The sequence below is a fragment of the Bombina bombina genome, chromosome 9 (genome assembly GCF_027579735.1).
Source record: "Bombina bombina isolate aBomBom1 chromosome 9, aBomBom1.pri, whole genome shotgun sequence".
Lineage (NCBI taxonomy): Eukaryota > Metazoa > Chordata > Amphibia > Anura > Bombinatoridae > Bombina > Bombina bombina.
In genome coordinates, this window is record NC_069507.1 from 124,547,954 (window position 1) to 124,568,266 (window position 20,313).

At 38.3% G+C, this 20,313-nt stretch overlaps 1 protein-coding gene across 1 annotated transcript in view; it reads right to left on the reverse strand.

The window, feature by feature from the left end:
- Positions 1-20,313, reverse strand: part of FTSJ3 (FtsJ RNA 2'-O-methyltransferase 3) — a 94,862-nt gene that overhangs the window by 44,850 nt on the left and 29,699 nt on the right. Inside the window, exons 6-8 of the mRNA XM_053692340.1 lie at positions 8,683-8,782; positions 2,457-2,651; positions 2,250-2,365 (exon numbers count right to left, since the gene is read on the reverse strand). Of these exons, the coding sequence (XP_053548315.1) occupies positions 2,250-2,365; positions 2,457-2,651; positions 8,683-8,782 (411 nt within the window). The remainder of the gene's footprint in view (positions 1-2,249; positions 2,366-2,456; positions 2,652-8,682; positions 8,783-20,313) is intronic.

The following is a 20,313-nucleotide window of genomic DNA, read 5'->3' on the forward strand; positions in this document are numbered from 1 at the left end:
ATGAATCTCTACGACCGATAACAGAGAACCTATGAAATAGATCTCCCGTGAGGAAAACCATTGCATTCAATAGGTGATACTCCCTTCACATCCCTCTCACATTCACTGTACTCTGAGAGGAATCAGGCTTCAAAATGCTGAGAAGCGCATGTCAACGTAGAAATCTTAGCACAAACTTACTTCACCACCTCCATAGGAGACAAAGTTTGTAAAACTGAATTGTGGGTGTGGTGAGGGGTGTATTTATAGGCATTTTGAGGTTTGGGAAACTTTGCCCCTCCTGGTAGGATTGTATATCCCATACGTCACTAGCTCATGGATTCTTGCCAATTACATGAAAGAAATAAACTTTCATGATTCAGATAGGGCATGTAATTTTAAACAACTTTTATCACAAATTTTGCTTTGTTCACTTGGTATTCTTAGTTGAAAGCTAAACCTAGGAGTTTCATATGCTAATTTCTTAGACCTTGAAGGCCACCTCTTATCTAAATGCATTTTGACAATTTTTCACCACTAGAGGACGTTCATGTGTGTCATATAGATAACACTGTGCTCATGTACGTGGAGTTACCTAGGAGTCAGCACGGACTGGCTAAAATGCAAGTCTGTCAGAAGAACTGAAATAAGGGGGCTAAGATTCAATGTAATTACAGAAGTAAAAAGTGTATTAATTATAACTGTGTTGGTTATGCAAAACTGGGGAATGGGTAATAAAAGGGATGATCTATCTTTTAAAACAATACAAATTCTGGTGTAGACTGTCCCTTTAAGGTTTTTACTTTTAGAAAATATATACTTTATAATCAGGTGTGTGGAATATTTGGGTCCTGTAAAGAAGCCAAGGTGATTTTATGTTATTGACAAAACATGGTTTTCTGCCATCATATTACAACGAAAATAATAAAAAAATCTATTAGATTGGAATCAGACAAATTTGCCTTCTTGACTGGGAAGAATTAAGCCCCAGGCTTAGGTCTCTATTCACTACAATTATCCTAGTAGCTAGGAAAGTCATTTTGAAAGTATGGACCCTGAAGGAGGCTCCATCATTTATAGTATTCAAACGATGTTTACACCACCAATTAATGGTGGAACAGTCGGACACTAAAATGGACACAAACAGACGACTCAGACATTTTCTAAATAAATGGCAGGAATACATTGGCGCATTGAGTATTGAACTGCAGAAGCAGATACTTGCGCCTTTTGCTCAAACTGAACTTATGCTGACTGCAGCATTGAGAGGGGAATGGGGATTTCTATATCAGTGAGAGGGTGGAGGGCGGTGGAGAACCCTTTTTTTTTTTTTTTTTTTTCCCCCCCCCCACAGGTACTATATACTGATCTTACAGCAGAGTGAAATGATCATTTGATAATTGAAGACCGAGAGGTGTTACCCATTCTTGCAATGTTTCTATTATGTTTATTTAAAAAAAAGAGAGGAGGAAAAGTAAGTTAAAGACATGTACATGCTAAGTCAAAATCGAAGATTGTAAATTACAATGGATTAATGCTTCAATGTTGTCTGAAATGTACCTTGCATACCTTGTTTTATGTACTCCTCAATAAAAATTACATTTAAAAAAAAAAAAAATCTATTAGGTACTGGAATATTAAGATATACTATGGCTATGATAAAATATTTACTTTTAGTGAGAGGATATTGAATAATCTGGAAAAAAAAAAATCTTTCCTGTGCAAATGTAAATATACAGTATACTTCGGAATTAAACCCAAATGTATATATCACAGGCGGTGTGGGGAACTGGGCATTAATGCCCACTGCTGCAAACAAAATAAAGAACTTGGCACTGAAGGTGTTATACTTCATTCTGTAACAAATGTATTTTTCCAGAAATAAAATCTGTTTACATACAGTCAGAATCAAAGCAATCATAATTATGTCATGGAATTTATATCAACACAACTCACTTCATGAGTAATGCACGCTCTGAATCTGATACCTTAATCTGCATTTAGATGCTATTGATTAGTTTCAAGTATTCCAAAGCCAGCAATACCCAACAAAACTACATTTGAATATTACTTAAATATTACAGGAACGTTGTACTGTACAATTCTCTCCACTCCAGCCCATTTGAAAGGGTGTTTCTTCAGAAACTTTCAATACATTAAACTCTTATCAGCTATTTGCATCAGTACATTTTTAGAAACTGACTCAAGGTAATAAATTGTGTAAATGTATTCTAACCACAAAAAGACATAGAAGGGGCATGAACACTGACCTTAGGCTTTTTTTGAGATAGCAGTTGAGAAACTGTTTGCACAGAACCTTCCACTTCTTTAAATGCAAATTTGGGATCAAAGAATTTGTTGTCTATTTTATCTGGTGCAAGAAAACCTAAAAATAAGAAAGGTGAGATAAAATTAACAAAAATAAATGTTTACCAAGCAACAAATAATGTTTTCCAGACCCATTTCCCTTATCTTGCCTTGGCAAACAACAAAGATCTCAGCACTTTCACTACGAGATGCTTGTGGCTTTGTGGAATTTACTTTCTTGAAGAACTGCTGCAGGATCCAGAGAAGAGACTGATAATCTGATGAACGAAAGATCTTAGTGATGAACCAGCCACCTCTTGAAAGACAGTCACAAGCCACACGTAGTGCCATGAGAGACAAGTGTACTGCAAAAGAAAGAATAATCACAAAACATCAATGAGGTAAAGCAGTGATTCCTGACACCCCCCTTTTAGTTAGTGATATACTTAGCAGAAAAAAATGTGATATTGTTTTTATATCCCTGTATCATACCATCTAGTAATGTACTCTTATTATTAAAAAAAAAATAACAATTTGGTGCGCTATGAAGTAATTTGACTAATTCTTACTAAAATAAATTTTACTAAAAGACAGACACTATAAGCATTTTAGGATCTCTCTATTCTCCTCCCTAATTCCACTTAACCTTTCACTACCGGGATGTTCAGACAAAAACTTGCCCAAAATACCAGAGAATTTTTAGCATTTTTGCTATTACTCCATTTAAACAGAAATAGAGCCTTGTTTTTTTTATTTACCTGCAAAACTATATATATATTTTAAGTAGACAACCCAAGGTATTGATCTAGGCCCATTTTGGTATATTTCATGCCACCATTTTACCCCCAACTGTGATCAAATAAAAATATTGGTACTTTTTTTTAAACAAACTTTTGGTTTCTCACAGAAATTATTTACATACTGCTTGTGCAATCATGGCACAAGTGTTTGTAAAAGTTTCTCTGGGATCCCCTTTGCTCAGAAATAGACTTATATGGCTTTGCCATTGCTTTTTGGTAATTAGAAGGCCGCTAATTGCAGCTGCACAGCACACTTCTATTATTCCCAGCAGTGAAGGGGTTAATTAGGTAGCTTAAAAGGTTAATTTTAGCTTTAGTGTAGAGGTTAGCCTCCCACCTGACACTTCCTACCCCCTGATACCTCCCAAAGAGCTCTCTTACCTCCCCCCACTGGTAGCCCCCATCTTAGGTACTGGCAGACAGTCTGCCAGTATGAAAATATAAGCCTTTTCTTATTTTTTTATAATTACTATAAACTTCAGGTATGGTGAGTGTCCGCTTCAAATCTTGTGGTGCTCAGTGTATAGCAGTCACCGGTAGCGGGTTTTTCTTATTCAGTCCTGGGTAGTCTTAGATGCAGACTTGAGTTGTTGGAGTGCACACTAGGGGCAAATCTACGCGTTTCGGCCTGAGCCTTTATCAAGATCTGATTTGAAGCGGACACTCACCATACCTGAAGCTCCAGCAAACCTTGAAAAAGGTAAACAGCTCCAGCAACTGTCAAGAAAATTTCTTTGTAATTACCAGTTGATCTGAAACTCCTGCAAACCACTTTAAGGTAAACAGTTTCACTATAGATCAACTACCAGCAACTGAAACTCCAGCAAACCCTGGGAGGGTATATAGTTTCAGCAACAACAGACGCCTACAAAAAGAATTGTTCAAACGGTTCTAAACAACAATACAGAGAACACCCCACGCAACTAGACAACTAGAAACTCCAGCAAACCAATACAAGGTAAACAGTTTCTATTAACCAAGTTATACCAACAACTGAAACTCCTGCAAACCCAGTATAGGTAAACAGTTTCAGCATCTTTACCATCAAGTATTTGTTATCCTCATCTACAATCTTGATCTACAAGTTTTAAAGAATTTTAGTCAAAATCACAGCGGAATATATTATCTTATTTACATAAAGGCTTGTCTGTTCCAACCAATCAGACACCTTGGAAAAATTTTCATGCAAACTGTGAGTAATTACTTTTCCACTTAAAGTCACATCAAAAGATACATGCAAATCATCAGATGAACATTTATTTCCACCTTCCATGATAATTATTTTTACCTTTATTTGTGTTCTTATCAAATGCTTTGAATACTATAGTATGAATGTAATGTCATTTTAACTTTAAGAAATTTTAACTATACTATTTTCCTCAAGGTAATAGAGCTCTTTACCACTAACTTAATCAAGTCAGAACTTATAATCCAGTCAAATATTGTGTTTTTTATTGCAACAATTAAATATTCTGTTTTTTAACCTCTTGTAGTCATACCTTCATTATTTTTCACCTATTTGTTCACCCAGTTCTTAGTGCAATATATATTGCAGAAAAATCAAAAATTAACACGAGAAGCTCATATGTATATATATGTATTGAAATAAACACAGCTCCCCTCGCCTGTTTTTTTACCCCTTCCGATCAGAGTCCCCATGCACCTCCTGTCACAATTCCAGAGTGAGATAAAGTTTATCTGGCAAGGTAAGATTCCCTGAATTGCCCATAAAACCCTACAGCTCCCCATTCATCTGGGAGGACTGGCCTCTCCCTCAGTTGCAAAATATTACGAGGGTGCTATGCTCACACATATCTCTCAATGGGGAGTACTCCAATCTTGTGACAGATGGAGGGAACTTGAATAGGCCTCTTTACCCTCTAACGTTCTTCTTAAGAATGTAATCTGGACCCCGCCACATAGCCACAGAACTCTGGGCATCCACAATCTGATTATTCTAGAATGCTTGTCTGTTTGGGACAAGATTCAACATCGCCAACTAATTGCCGCCCACCCCTCCCCATCACCTCAGTAGCAGGTCTGTTCACGGGACTAGCGAAAACTCACCTCAATATTTGGGCTCGGTTGGAGGTCAGGCAAGTTTCAGACTTTTGGTCTGTCTCAGAACCAGACGGGTTTATAGACTTAGCGCATTTGGAACCGCATGCAGACATTCCTCCAATCCTCTTCTTCGAAGTACTCAGGGTTAAAAGCTTCCTGAAAAGTCGGGTATTTCTCCCCTCTTCCTAACGTCCTCTCACTCCTTGGGAGTCCATCTGGCACGGGGGGCGCAGGCTTGTTAAACCACTAACTATCCACTATAATTTACTAGAAGGTACACTACCGCCTGAACTAGCTCCACATCTGACCAGGTGGGATACTCTCCTACACACTCATACTCCCACTGATTCTTGGCAAAAGGCCATTTTACTGACAAAAAAACCCCACACTGTGTAACAATGTTCGAAACTTATTATAAGGTTATCTCTCATTGGTACCTTGTCCCCACCTGATTGTCTAAAATGTACCCAGAAACTTTGTCCCTTTGCTGGAGGGGTTGTGGCCGTCAAGGTAATATGCTGCATATTTGGTGGGAGTGCCCCAAATTTAAGCCCCTTTGGGAGATGGGACTTCATACCATTACTAACTTTGGAATTAGGTTACCTGGTGGTCCAGCCTCTGCCCTTCTCCATTTGGGCTTCCATGATTTACCCAAATGCCAAAGCCTACTTGGCGTGTACTTAATGTCCTCTATCAAAACCAATATAGCTAGGTCTTGGAAAAGGGAACTTCCCCCCAGTTGGGAAGAGATTGTAAAAACAATGGCTTACCTGTATAGTATGGAAAAGGCCATATATCTTGACCTAAACAAATCTGATTTGTTTGAAATGACATGGGCTGACTGGAAAGACAAGTTTGACACCTTATGGCGCCCACCTATCATGACACAAGATGTCCTACCCACTACCCAATAAGCTGCCCGACCTTCCTGCCCCATGGACTGCACTACCAGACACGACAGCGGAGACCCGCCTCTCCCCCTCCCCTCTACTTCACCAACTGTGTACCTTCCCCCCCCCCTCCTCTCCCTACCCCGCTCTGTCTATACATGACCTGAAGTACTGTACTGAGCAACTACTGGTTCTCTCACCACTAATTTGTATGCCTATTACAATTGACCTCACACGTGTGAAGAACAATAGGACTTGACTTTCATTGTACAAAGTATATCCCCTGTAGGACCATTGAGTCCGACACTTTATTGAGTTTGTATTTGCGAAGGGGTCCTGCGAGTCCCCAATTGTTATTTTCATATTTTGAAACCACAAATAAAAAATATTGTAAAAAAATAATATTATATATATATATTTTTGTTTCTTGTTTCTGTAGCGTAGTGTCCCCCCCACCCGCAATCTTTAGTAACGGGTCCCCCACACCCCAGATCCTTTTTTTCTGTAGCGTTGTTGCCCCATCCCCCCTGTCCATTTATTTAGCCGTAGCGTAAGGCCCTCCCACTCCCTCGCCGGCACCAACAACGATCATTACAGACGGTGACACACACAGTGTCACCGTCTGTAACGATCAGGCATCTGCCCTCATATGAAGTTGAAGTACCGATCTCGCTCCAGCTCCATATGCGGCAAATGCCTGGAGCTTTAGGATCTCCAGCTCTCGGCTATAACTTAAAGGGACATAAAACAAGTTGGGATAGAGACAAATATAATAATATGTACTTTAATTACTTTACCTGCAAATTTATACTGCAGTGCCTCGCCATTAACCCTTTCTTTTTAGTTTCTGAATTGTAAAGCTCTAACTCCCCCGACACATTTCTTTCTATGCCTGTATCTATATCTATTGTTGTTTTGGTAGAATGCAAAAATGCATAGGGATTATTTGCTGGAGCATGCCTAGAAACTGTGAACTCAGTTGAAATAAAATGCCTGTTTATAAACACTGATAAGGGTGGGTGGAGTTGGCTGTTCCAGGCAGCTTAGATATGTAATTCATTTTGCTTATTTTTTAAAATTATTTTAAAATACTTGCCAGCAATTTAAAAAAAAAAATTTATGCAAACTATTTTTAATTAATTAATTAATTAATTAATTAGCCCTTTTAGGATATGCACATTTCCTTACCTTAAAATGTCTTTAGTATTAACACCCTATTGTAAAGGACTTTAAGCAGCCAATCAGTATGCCTGTCCCGGGACTTGCAAGGGAGTGTGCCTCATGCACTCATGTTATTTTCATATTCAGTTTAAAGGGACATAAAACAGGTTGAGATCTGTGCATATAAGGACAATGGGATGTTAATACTTAGGACATTTTGAGGTAAATGTCTTTTTTTTTTTTTTTTACATAGAGATGTGATATTTTCTAGTCAGCTTTTTACAGCTATACTGCATCACTTTCAAGTGTTTCAACATTTGGGTATGATGTCTCTTTAACCCCCTCACCCAAAAGGATGTATATATACGTCTTGCAGTACTTTGTTTATCATACTGCAAGAAGTATATATACGTCCTAGCTTTAGGAAGTTCCAGCACTCTCAGCTGTTAAAGGGACATAAAACAGGTTGAGATCTGTGCATATCCTAAAAGGGCTAATTAGTACAAAATAAATTGCATAAAATTTTTTACAAAATTGCTGGCAAGTATTTTAAAATAATTTTCCATATAGATATAGATACAGCCATAGAAGGAAATGTGTAGGGGGATTTAGAGTTTAACAATTCAGAAACTAAAAATAAAGGGTTAATAGCGAGGCACTGCAGTATAAACTTGCAGGCAAAGTAATTAAAGTACATATTATTAGATTTTGTCTACCAAATTTAACCCACACAATATAATTTTATTTTTATTTATTTTTTGTGTCACTATAGCACAGCATTAATAATCACATTAACTCCTTATACCAGATAGCCGTAGGCTCCCCCCTTTACATTTGTTCTATCAAAGAAATTAAAGTACATATTATTAGATTTTGTCTCTATCCCAACTTGTTTTGTGTCCCTTTAAGGAAGTTTACTATGAAATCTCATGAGATCACAGATTGGTTGCTGTTCATTTCTTCATTTCTTCATTCTCTTTTTATTTTTACCTGCAGCTGGGCAGTAACTGAAAGATTTACTCTGGTGAGCTGAGGAAATTGTGAGGTAAAATATCTTCCCCTTTTTACATAGAGATGTTCAGGAGATATTTTTCGGTCAGCTTTTTACAGTTATGCTGCATCACTTTCAAGTGATTTAGCATATGAGTATTATTTGCCTTTAATGCTGAGGCCCCTCAAGCTGCAAGGAACACTACAAATATTAAGTTGCTGAGGGTACCAAGCCAGTGTTGCAGACCACAAGAGCACTATTACAATGTTGTAGCATCTAACCTGGAACCACAGGGGTAAGGATTTACTGCCACAGTGCTGCCTGTATTAGTCTCCTACCAATAGTAATATTGTGGATAAGAACCACTTAATCAAATAAGAAAAGCAACACAGGAGAAAGGGAGAGCAATTAAAAAGAAACACACATTTAAAGAGGAAAGAGCAAAAACAAATAGATAAACAGACATTGAGGGGAAAAATAAAAGGATATTCACCTTGTGAGAAAGCATCGTGTGTCCAGTTGGCTCCCACATTGGGGGCTCCATCATTGAGAACTACATCTGCTTTCCATGTCTGTAACTGTTTTTTTAAAGCCTGTAAAAGATGATAAAGAAACCAACAACATTAAGAGAAGTGTTTATTTTAATATGAACATTAAATACTTACAAGTTTATCATGTCAGCTTTTAAATGGATATGAAACACCTTGAGGTAGTAATATAAATTGTTTAATAATGTGCAGTTAAAAACAGAACTTAAGGGGGGCGTGTCTGGGCTATGGCCTAAGATGGCTGCTAAACTGAGAGCTCTGTAAGGAAAAATTACAATCCAACTTGTAATTAAGATTTTTCAAGTCCATCCAGACGAAAATTGACCTCCATGAAGTGCATAACGCTTTGCTGGTTTGGATTATACCTGTATTGAGAGAAAATCAGCTCCCCAGACTGGGCCGCAGAGATCTCTTGGCGGCCTACAAGGAAAGAGAACTCAGCCCCCCCCCCACCCCACCCACGGGGAACCGGGGTAAGCAGAGTAAATACTGTGCCTCTGCATCTATACGTATCTGTTCATCTGATAACATTGCTCTATCTATACAGCTCAGAAAAGGTTTTAAGCTTTTTGGTCCACCACATATCTATGCTATTATTTGATTACTTACATATATTACTATGGAGGAGCTGTGGACTATCTTCCAATCCCTCATGGAGGATTTCGAGTACAAAATATGTGCCAGGCTTGATGGCCTTACAGAGCTATGCCACAATATGACAAAGAAAGGGGATGTTCCACCCCATGCTACCAAGAAAACCCTCGCTCCACTTACTTACACTGGTACAGGCATGGAGCAGCCTCCCTGCTAGGAGATGAAGTGGCTGCAAGCTGGGGAAGCGGCAGGAAAATATAAAATAGGAGAGGCTTGTGAGGCAGTTGGCCTGCAGAAGTGCGACTTTCCTACATACATGCCTTACACAGGATGGGGCCGAGGATCCTCTACTGCTCAGTGCCAACTAGACAATGCTGAGGGCTGCCGAGATATCGACATTTGGCTTCATGGAGCTGTGCGGGAGAGAGCGGCCGGCTCCCTCATGTGCAGCTTTACTGCCTCTGATTATAATATTACTGACCTGGCGGCTCTGAAGATGGATAAAGAAGGGGCAGCTTATCTGAGCTGTCGGCTCCTTTTTTCGTGGGAAAGGGGACTGATCGGACTGATTAGTTATTTACAGGAGCCTAGAGCCTCAGCCGGAATCGTGAGCGGCGGCCTAAGGGAGTTGCCCAGATATATTTGCAAGGCCTCTCTGCAGCAGCGAGTAGGCATCGGATAAGTACAGAGATTTTTGTACCATACTTGACCCAGCTTGAGAGATCGTATATGCTTAGCAATTACGCTGGGTTAAAGCTGTTGTGCCGTTTATCTCTCCTACATGGATGGCTCTCTATATGTAGATGTGTGGAGGCAGTTTATTTGTTAACTGATTCATTTTAGTACTGCCATTGTAGGTACCCTGCAGGTCATCCTTACAGTTTGCGCTTATTATTGCCTACTCGGCAGCACTGTTTGCCTAAGTTAGGGGGTGAAGGGTATTTCAGAAGAGCAGGATTGCATGCCCAGACCCAGCATATAGCCATAGGTTTTATATTTACAAACTATTTAGGCCTGTTAAATTTAGCCTCCAATGTAAATAATCTATAATGTATATGTGTGGGATGCAGTATTATACATCTGTCAATATGCCTGGAGGATCTATCATCGCATATGTGGTTGATATTACCCCACAGATAAATTTTACCTAGCTAGCTCTCTAACCAATAAGGGATAATTGATATAAAGCATTACAGAAAGCTTATCTTCCCCTACACAGCATTTAGTTTACATGACGCTAGCTATTTTAGTATGTTAAAGCATTATAGTACTGCACTTACTATGGACCTTTCAGAGTGAATGAATCAGACAACTCTGTATATTTTAAGAATGTATAGTATAAATGTTTTAGATGTGTGTTAAGCTCCGACTTGCATATTTCTTTACTCCATGTTTGTTAGATACAGTGGTTAAATCTCTACAAATTGTTCATTACTGGAACAATATATGCCCACGTACACTATCCCTACTGTTTAGATAGTCTCTTCCTGTTCTTTTACTTTAGATAGGTGACTCTAATCCATATGGCTGTTTAAATATGTAATTGTGCTTGTATTCGCCTTTGTATGAAGCTGTGTATATAAGAATAATTCATTACCCCTAGAAGTTCAGCAAGAATGGATGCGGGGCCAGTTACTATAGATCTGAATATTACCTTGCTGAGGTTAGTATTTACCCAAGCCTAAATTAGTATTACTGGGACCCTTTGAAACCTAAGAGTGACTCTACATAGCTGTGAGAGTATATACATTTTGCTACCTTGAGGGATAATTATTGTTAGATGTAGGGCCATATAAGCAGCGACTACAATATTATCTATATAAAATACCTACGGTTCGGGAGGGGCCCTGATCCTCTAGAAAATGGGTCTACTAAAGTATACGTATGCCACTAACTGAGTAATAGTTATTGCTAGACGTAGGGCCTTATAAGCTGCTAGCACAATACTTTCTATATAAAACATCTAAGGTTCAAGAGTGGTCCTGCCTCTCTTGAAAAACATAATTTATGTAAGAACTTACCTGATAAATTCATTTCTTTCATATTAGCAAGAGTCCATGAGCTAGTGACGTATGGGATATACATTCCTACCAGGAGGGGCAAAGTTTCCCAAACCTCAAAATGCCTATAAATACACCCCTCACCACACCCACAATTCAGTTTAACGAATAGCCAAGAAGTGGGGTGATAAAAAAGTGCGAAAGCATATAAAATAAGGAATTGGAATAATTGTGCTTTATACAAAAATCATAACCACCACAAAAAAAGGGTGGGCCTCATGGACTCTTGCTAATATGAAAGAAATGAATTTATCAGGTAAGTTCTTACATAAATTATGTTTTCTTTCATGTAATTAGCAAGAGTCCATGAGCTAGTGACGTATGGGATAATGATTACCCAAGATGTGGATCTTTCCACGCAAGAGTCACTAGAGAGGGAGGGATAAAATAAAGACAGCCAATTCCTGCTGAAAATAATCCACACCCAAAATAAAGTTTAATGAAAAACATAAGCAGAAGATTCAAACTGAAACCGCTGCCTGAAGTACTTTTCTACCAAAAACTGCTTCAGAAGAAGAAAATACATCAAAATGGTAGAATTTAGTAAAAGTATGCAAAGAGGACCAAGTTGCTGCTTTGCAAATCTGATCAATCGAAGCTTCATTCCTAAACGCCCAGGAAGTAGAAACTGACCTAGTAGAATGAGCTGTAATCCTTTGAGGCGGAGTTTTACCCGACTCAACATAGGCAAGATGAATTAAAGATTTCAACCAAGATGCCAAAGAAATGGCAGAAGCTTTCTGGCCTTTTCTAGAACCGGAAAAGATAACAAATAAACTAGAAGTCTTTCGGAAAAACTTAGTAGCTTCAACATAATATTTCAAAGCTCTAACAACATCCAAAGAATGTAACGATTTCTCCTTAGAATTCTTAGGATTAGGACATAATGAAGGAACCACAATTTCTCTACTAATGTTGTTGGAATTCACAACTTTAGGTAAAAATTCAAAAGAAGTTCGCAACACTGCCTTATCCTGATGAAAAATCAGAAAAGGAGACTCACAAGAAAGAGCAGATAATTCAGAAACTCTTCTGGCAGAAGAGATTGCCAAAAGGAACAAAACTTTCCAAGAAAGTAATTTAATGTCCAATGAATGCATAGGTTCAAACGGAGGAGCTTGAAGAGCCCCTAGAACCAAATTCAAACTCCAAGGAGGAGAAATTGACTTAATGACAGGTTTTATACGAACCAAAGCTTGTACAAAACAATGAATATCAGGAAGATTAGCAATCTTTCTGTGAAAAAGAACAGAAAGAGCAGAGATTTGTCCTTTCAAGGAACTTGCGGACAAACCTTTATCTAAACCATCCTGAAGAAACTGTAAAATTCTTGGAATTCTAAAAGAATGCCAAGAAAAATGATGAGAAAGACACCAAGAAATATAAGTCTTCCAGACTCTATAATATATCTCTCTGGATACAGATTTACGAGCCTGTAACATAGTATTAATCACAGAGTCAGAGAAACCTCTTTGACTAAGAATCAAGCGTTCAATCTCCATACCTTTAAATTTAAGGATTTGAGATCCTGATGGAAAAAAGGACCTTGCGACAGAAGGTCTGGTCGTAGCGGAAGAGTCCACGGATGGCAAGAGGCCATCCGGACAAGATCCGCATACCAAAACCTGTGAGGCCATGCCGGAGCTACCAGCAGAACAAACGAGCATTCCTTCAGAATCTTGGAGATTACTCTTGGAAGAAGAACTAGAGGCGGAAAGATATAAGCAGGATGATACTTCCAAGGAAGTGATAATGCATCCACTGCTTCCGCCTGAGGATCCCGGGATCTGGACAGATACCTGGGAAGTTTCTTGTTTAGATGAGACGCCATCAGATCTATTTCTGGAAGCTCCCATATTTGAACAATCTGAAGAAATACCTCTGGGTGAAGAGACCATTCGCCCGGATGCAACGTTTGGCGACTGAGATAATCCGCTTCCCAATTGTCTATACCTGGGATATGAACCGCAGAGATTAGACAGGAGCTGGATTCCGCCCAAACCAGAATTCGAGATACTTCTTTCATAGCCAGAGGACTGTGAGTCCCTCCTTGATGATTGATGTATGCCACAGTTGTGACATTGTCTGTCTGAAAACAAATGAACGATTCTCTCTTCAGAAGAGGCCAAGACTGAAGAGCTCTGAAAATTGCACGGAGTTCCAAAATATTGATCGGTAATCTCACCTCCTGAGATTCCCAAACTCCTTGTGCCGTCAGAGATCCCCACACAGCTCCCCAACCTGTGAGACTTGCATCTGTTGAAATTACAGTCCAAGTCGGAAGCACAAAAGAAGCCCCCTGAATTAAACGATGGTGATCTGTCCACCACGTTAGAGAGTGTCGTACAATCGGTTTTAAAGATATTAATTGAGATATCTTTGTGTAATCCCTGCACCATTGATTCAGCATACAGAGCTGAAGAGGTCGCATGTGAAAACGAGCAAAGGGGATCGCGTCCGATGCAGCAGTCATAAGACCTAGAATTTCCATGCATAAGGCTACCGAAGGGAATGATTGTGACTGAAGGTTTCGACAAGCTGAAATCAATTTTAGACGTCTCTTGTCTGTTAAAGACAGAGTCATGGACACTGAATCTATCTGGAAACCCAGAAAGGTTACCCTTGTCTGAGGAATCAATGAACTTTTTGGTAAATTGATCCTCCAACCATGATCTTGAAGAAAAAACACAAGTCGATTCGTATGAGATTCTGCTAAATGTAAAGACTGAGCAAGTACCAAGATATCGTCCAAATAAGGAAATACCACAATACCCTGTTCTCTGATTACAGACAGAAGGGCACCGAGAACCTTTGTAAAAATTCTTGGAGCTGTAGCTAGGCCAAACGGCAGAGCCACAAACTGGTAATGCTTGTCCAGAAAAGAGAATCTCAGAAACTGATAATGATCTGGATGAATCGGAATATGCAGATAAGCATCCTGTAAATCTATTGTGGACATATAATGCCCTTGCTGAACAAAAGGCAAGATAGTCCTTACAGTTACCATTTTGAACGTTGGTATCCTTACATAACGATTCAATATTTTTAGATCCAGAACTGGTCTGAAGGAATTCTCCTTCTTTGGTACAATGAAGAGATTTGAATAAAACCCCATCCCCTGTTCCACAACTGGAACTGACATAATTACTCCAGCCAACTCTAGATCTGAAACACAATTCAGAAATGCTTGAGCTTTCACTGGATTTACTGGGACACGGGAAAGAAAAAATCTCTTTGCAGGAGGTCTCATCTTGAAACCAATTCTGTACCCTTCTGAAACAATGTTCTGAATCCAAAGATTGTGAACAGAATTGATCCAAATTTCTTTGAAAAAACGTAACCTGCCCCCTACCAGCTGAGCTGGAATGAGGGCCGCACCTTCATGTGGACTTAGAAGCAGGCTTTGCCTTTCTAGAAGGCTTGGATTTATTCCAGACTGGAGATGGTTTCCAAACTGAAACTGCTCCTGAGGATGAAGGATCAGGCTTTTGTTCTTTGTTGAAACGAAAGGAACGAAAACGATTATTAGCCCTGTTTTTACCCTTAGATTTTTTATCCTGTGGTAAAAAAGTTCCTTTCCCACCAGTAACAGTCGAGATAATGGAATCCAACTGAGAACCAAATAATTTGTTACCCTGGAAAGAAATGGAAAGTAGAGTTGATTTAAAAGCCATATCAGCATTCCAAGTTTTAAGCCATAAAGCTCTTCTAGCTAAAATAGCTAGAGACATAAACCTGACATCAACTCTGATAATATCAAAAATGGCATCACAGATAAAATTATTAGCATGCTGAAGAAGAATAATAATATTATGAGAATCATGATCTGTTACTTGTTGTGCTAAAGTCTCCAACCAAAAAGTTGAAGCTGCAGCAACATCAGCCAAAGATATAGCAGGTCTAAGAAGATTACCTGAACACAGATAAGCTTTTCTTAGAAAGGATTCAATTTTCCTATCTAAAGGATCTTTAAACGAAGTACCATCTGACGTAGGAATAGTAGTACGTTTAGCAAGGGTAGAAATAGCCCCATCAACTTTAGGGATTTTATCCCAAAATTCTAATCCGTCAGACGGCACAGGATATAATTGCTTAAAACGTTTAGAAGGAGTAAATGAATTACCCAATTTATCCCATTCTCTGGAAATTACTTCAGAAATAGCATTAGGAACAGGAAAAACTTCTGGAATAACCACAGGAGATTTAAACACCTTATCTAAACGTTTAGAATTAGTATCAAGAGGACCAGAATCCTCTATTTCTAAAGCAATTAGTACTTCTTTAAGTAAAGAACGAATAAATTCCATTTTAAATAAATATGAAGATTTATCAGCATCAATCTCTGAGACAGAATCCTCTGAACCAGAAGAGTCATCAGAATCAGAATGATGATGTTCATTTAAAAATTCATCTGTAGAGAGAGAAGTTTTAAAAGATTTTTTATGTTTACTAGAAGGAGAAATAACAGACATAGCCTTCTTGATGGATTCAGAAACAAAATCTCTTATGTTATCAGGAACATTCTGCACCTTAGATGTTGAGGGAACTGCAACAGGCAATGGTACATTACTAAAGGAAATATTATCTGCTTTAACAAGTTTGTCATGACAATTAATACAAACAACAGCCGGAGGAATAGCTATCAAAAGTTTACAGCAGATACACTTAGCTTTGGTAGTTCCAGCACTAGACAGCGATTTTCCTGAAGTATCTTCTGACTCAGATGCAACGTGAGACATCTTGCAATATGTAAGAGAAAAAACAACATATAAAGCAAAATTGATCAAATTCCTTAAATGACAGTTTCAGGAATGGGAAAAAATGCCAATAAACAAGCTTCTAGTAACCAGAAGCAAAGAAAAAATGAGACTGAAATAATGTGGAGACAAAAGCGACGCCCAAATTGTTTGGCGCCTAAATGCTTTTTGGCGCCAAAAATGACGCCACATCCGGAACGCCGACATTTTTGGCGCAAAAGGACGTCAAAAAACAGAAAAGATTTTTTGCGCCAAAAAAGTCCGCGCCAAGAATGACGCAATAAAATGAAGCATTTTCAGCCCCCGCGAGCCTAACATCCCACAGGGAAAAAAAGTCAAATTTTTAAGGTAAGAAAAAATGATTGATTCAAACGCATTATCCCAAATATGAAACTGACTGTCTGAAAATAAGGAATGTTGAACATTCTGAGTCAAGGCAAATAAATGTTTGAATACATATATTTAGAACTTTAAAAATAAAGTGCCCAACCATAGCTTAGAGTGTCACAGAAAATAAGATTTACTTACCCCAGGACACTCATCTACATGTTTGTAGAAAGCCAAACCAGTACTGAAACGAAAATCAGCAGAGGTAATGGTATATAAATAAGAGTATATCGTCGATCTGAAAAGGGAGGTAAGAGATGAATCTCTACGACCGATAACAGAGAACCTATGAAATAGACCCCGTAGAAGGAGATCACTGCATTCAAATAGGCAATACTCTCCTCACATCCCTCTGACATTCACTGCACGCTGAGAGGAAAACCGGGCTCCAACTTGCTGCGGAGCGCATATCAACGTAGAATCTAGCACAAACTTACTTCACCACCTCCATAGGAGGCAAAGTTTGTAAAACTGAATTGTGGGTGTGGTGAGGGGTGTATTTATAGGCATTTTGAGGTTTGGGAAACATTGCCCCTCCTGGTAGGAATGTATATCCCATACGTCACTAGCTCATGGACTCTTGCTAATTACATGAAAGAAATGGGTTTTCTCAATACTATAGTATATAGAATATTCCTATTTCTATTGCCTTATTACGCACTACGTCACGCAAATTTAGAATATTATATTTCTTGGTTGTTATCTATGTTATGGACACACGAAGACCTATGCCTTTTTCTTTAGAGATAGGATACGAAAACCAGCTCTTATGACTAGCATTTGTTTTGTTATGTTGTGTCCATGTTAACATATTTATATATAAAATTAGGTACCGCCCATGGCCCAATGTATTTCCTACTGTTTGGGAATCTATGTTGTTTACTGTTCTAAGACATACCTATGTATTAACTGTGCAAGAATTAATGTATGTATACAGGTATGTTGCCATGAAAGTATACGTTGTTATTTTTGTATGTCTTTGTTACCTCAATAGAAATTATAAAAAAAAAAAAAAAACAGAACTTAAAAATTTAATTTTACTGAATTTTAAAGCAAAAACCCAGAAAATTAACGGCTAGATTTAGAGTTGGGCGGTAGCCTTCAAAACCAGCGTTAGAGGCTCCTAACGCTGGTTTTTACCGCCCGCTGGTATTTGGAGTCAGTCAGGAAAGGGTCTAACGCTCACTTTACAGCCGCGACTTTTCCATACCGCAGATCCCCCTACGCCATTTGCGTTTCCTATCTTTTCAATGGGATCTTTCTAACGCCGGTATTTAGAGTCTTGGCTGAAGTGAGCGTTAGAAATCTAACGACAAAACTCCAGCCGCAGAAAAAAGTCAGTAGTTTCTGGGCTAACGCCGGATTATAAAGCTCTTAACTACTGTGCTCTAAAGTACACTAACACCCATAAACTACCTATATACCCCTAAACCGAGGTCCCCCCACACCGCCGCCACTCGATTAAATTTTTTTAACCCCTAATCTGCCGCTCCGTACACCGCCGCCAGCTACATTATCCCTATGTACCCCTAATCTGCTGCCCCTAATACCGCCGACACCTACATAATATTTATTAACCCCTAATCTGCCCCCCAACGTCGCCGCTACCTTACCTACACTTATTAACCCCTAATCTGCCGACCGAACCGCTACTATAATAAATGTATTAACCCCTAATCCGCCTCACTCCCGCCTCAATAACCCTATAATAAATAGTATTAACCCCTAATCTGCCCTCCCTAACATCGCCGACAACTAACTTCAAACATTAACCCCAAATCTGCCGACCGGAGCTCACCGCTATTCTAATATATTTTTTAACCCCTAAAGCTAAGTCTAACCCTAACACCCCCCTAAGTTAAATATAATTTTTATCTAACAAAATAAATTAACTATTATTAAATAAATGAATCCTATTTAAAACTAAATACTTACCTGTAAAATAAACCCTAATATAGCTACAATATAAATTATAATTATATTGTAGCTATTTTAGGATTAATATTTATTTTACAGGCAACTTTGTAATTATTTTAAACAGGTACAATAGCTATTAAATAGTTCATAATTATTTAATAGTTACCTAGTTAAAATAATTAAAAAATTACCTGTAAAATAAATCCTAACCTAAGTTACAATTAAACCTAACACTACACTAGCAATAAATAAATTAAATACCTACAATTATCTACAATTCAACCTAACACTACACTATCAATAAATTAATTAAATAAAATACCTACAATTATCTACAATTAAACCTAACACTACACTATCAATAAATTAATTAAATACAATACCTACAAATAAATACAATTAAATAAACTAACTAAAGTACAAAAAATAAAAGAACTAAGTTACAAAAAATAAAAAAATATTTACAAACATTAGAAAAATATTACAACAATTTTAAACTAATTACACCTACTCTAAGCCCCCTAATAAAATAACAAAGACCCCCAAAATAAAAAAATGCCCTACCCTATTCTAAATTTAAAAAGTTCAAAGCTCTTTTACCTTACCAGCCCTGAAAAGGGCCCTTTGCGGGGCATGCCCCAAAGAATTCAGCTCTTTTGCCTGTAAAAAAAAAAAAACATACAATACCCCCCCCAACATTACAACCCACCACCCACATACCCCTAATCTAACCCAACCCCCCCTTAAATAAACCCAACACTAAGCCCCTGAAGATCTCCCTACCTTGTCTTCACCTCACCGGGTTCAGCGATCGGTCCAGAAGAGGGTCCGAAGTCTTGATCCAAGCGGCGGCTGAAGAACTCCATCATCGGGCTGAAGTCGGAAGTCCATCATCGGGATGAAGTCTTCTATAAAGCCGCATCTTCAATCTTCTTTCTTCCGGAGCGGACCGGAGCCATCTTCTTCCCAGCCGACGCAGATCCAACCTCTTCAAGCGACGCCTACTCGCTGAATGACGGTTCCTTTAAATGACGTCATCCAAGATGGCGTCCCTCGAATTCCGATTGGCTGATAGGATTCTATCAGTCAATCGGAATTAAGGTAGGAATATTCTGATTGGCTGATGGAATCAGCCAATCAGATTCAAGTTCAATCCGATTGGCTGATCCAATCAGCCAATCAGATTGAGCTCACATTCTATTGGCTGTTCCGATCAGCCAATCGGATTGAACTTGAATCTGATTGGCTGATTCCATCAGCCAATCAGAATATTCCTACCTTAATTCCGATTGGCTTAGGTTTATTTAAGGGGGGGTTTGGGTTAGATTAGGGGTATGTGGGTGGTGGGTTGTAATGTTGGGGGGGGATATTGTATGTTTTTTTTTTACAGGCAAAAGAGCTGAATTCTTTGGGGCATGCCCCGCAAAGGGCCCTTTTCAGGGCTGGTAAGGTAAAAGAGCGTTGAACTTTTTTAATTTAGAATAGGGTAGGGCATTTTTTTATTTTGGGGGTCTTTGTTATTTTATTAGAGGGCTTAGAGTAGGTGTAATTAGTTTAAAATTGTTGTAATATTTTTCTGTTTGTAAATATTTTTTTATTTTTTGTAACTTAATTCTTTTTTATTTTTTGTACTTTAGTTAGTTTATTTAATTGTATTTAATTAATTTATTGATAGTGTAGTGTTAGGTTTAATTGTAACTTAGGTTAGGATTTATTTTACAGGTAATTTTGTAATTATTTTAACTATTTTAGCTATTAAATAGTTATTAACTATTTAATAGCTTCTGTGCCTGTTTAAAATAATTACAAAGTTGCCTGTAAAATAAATATTAATCCTAAAATAGCTACAATATAATTATAA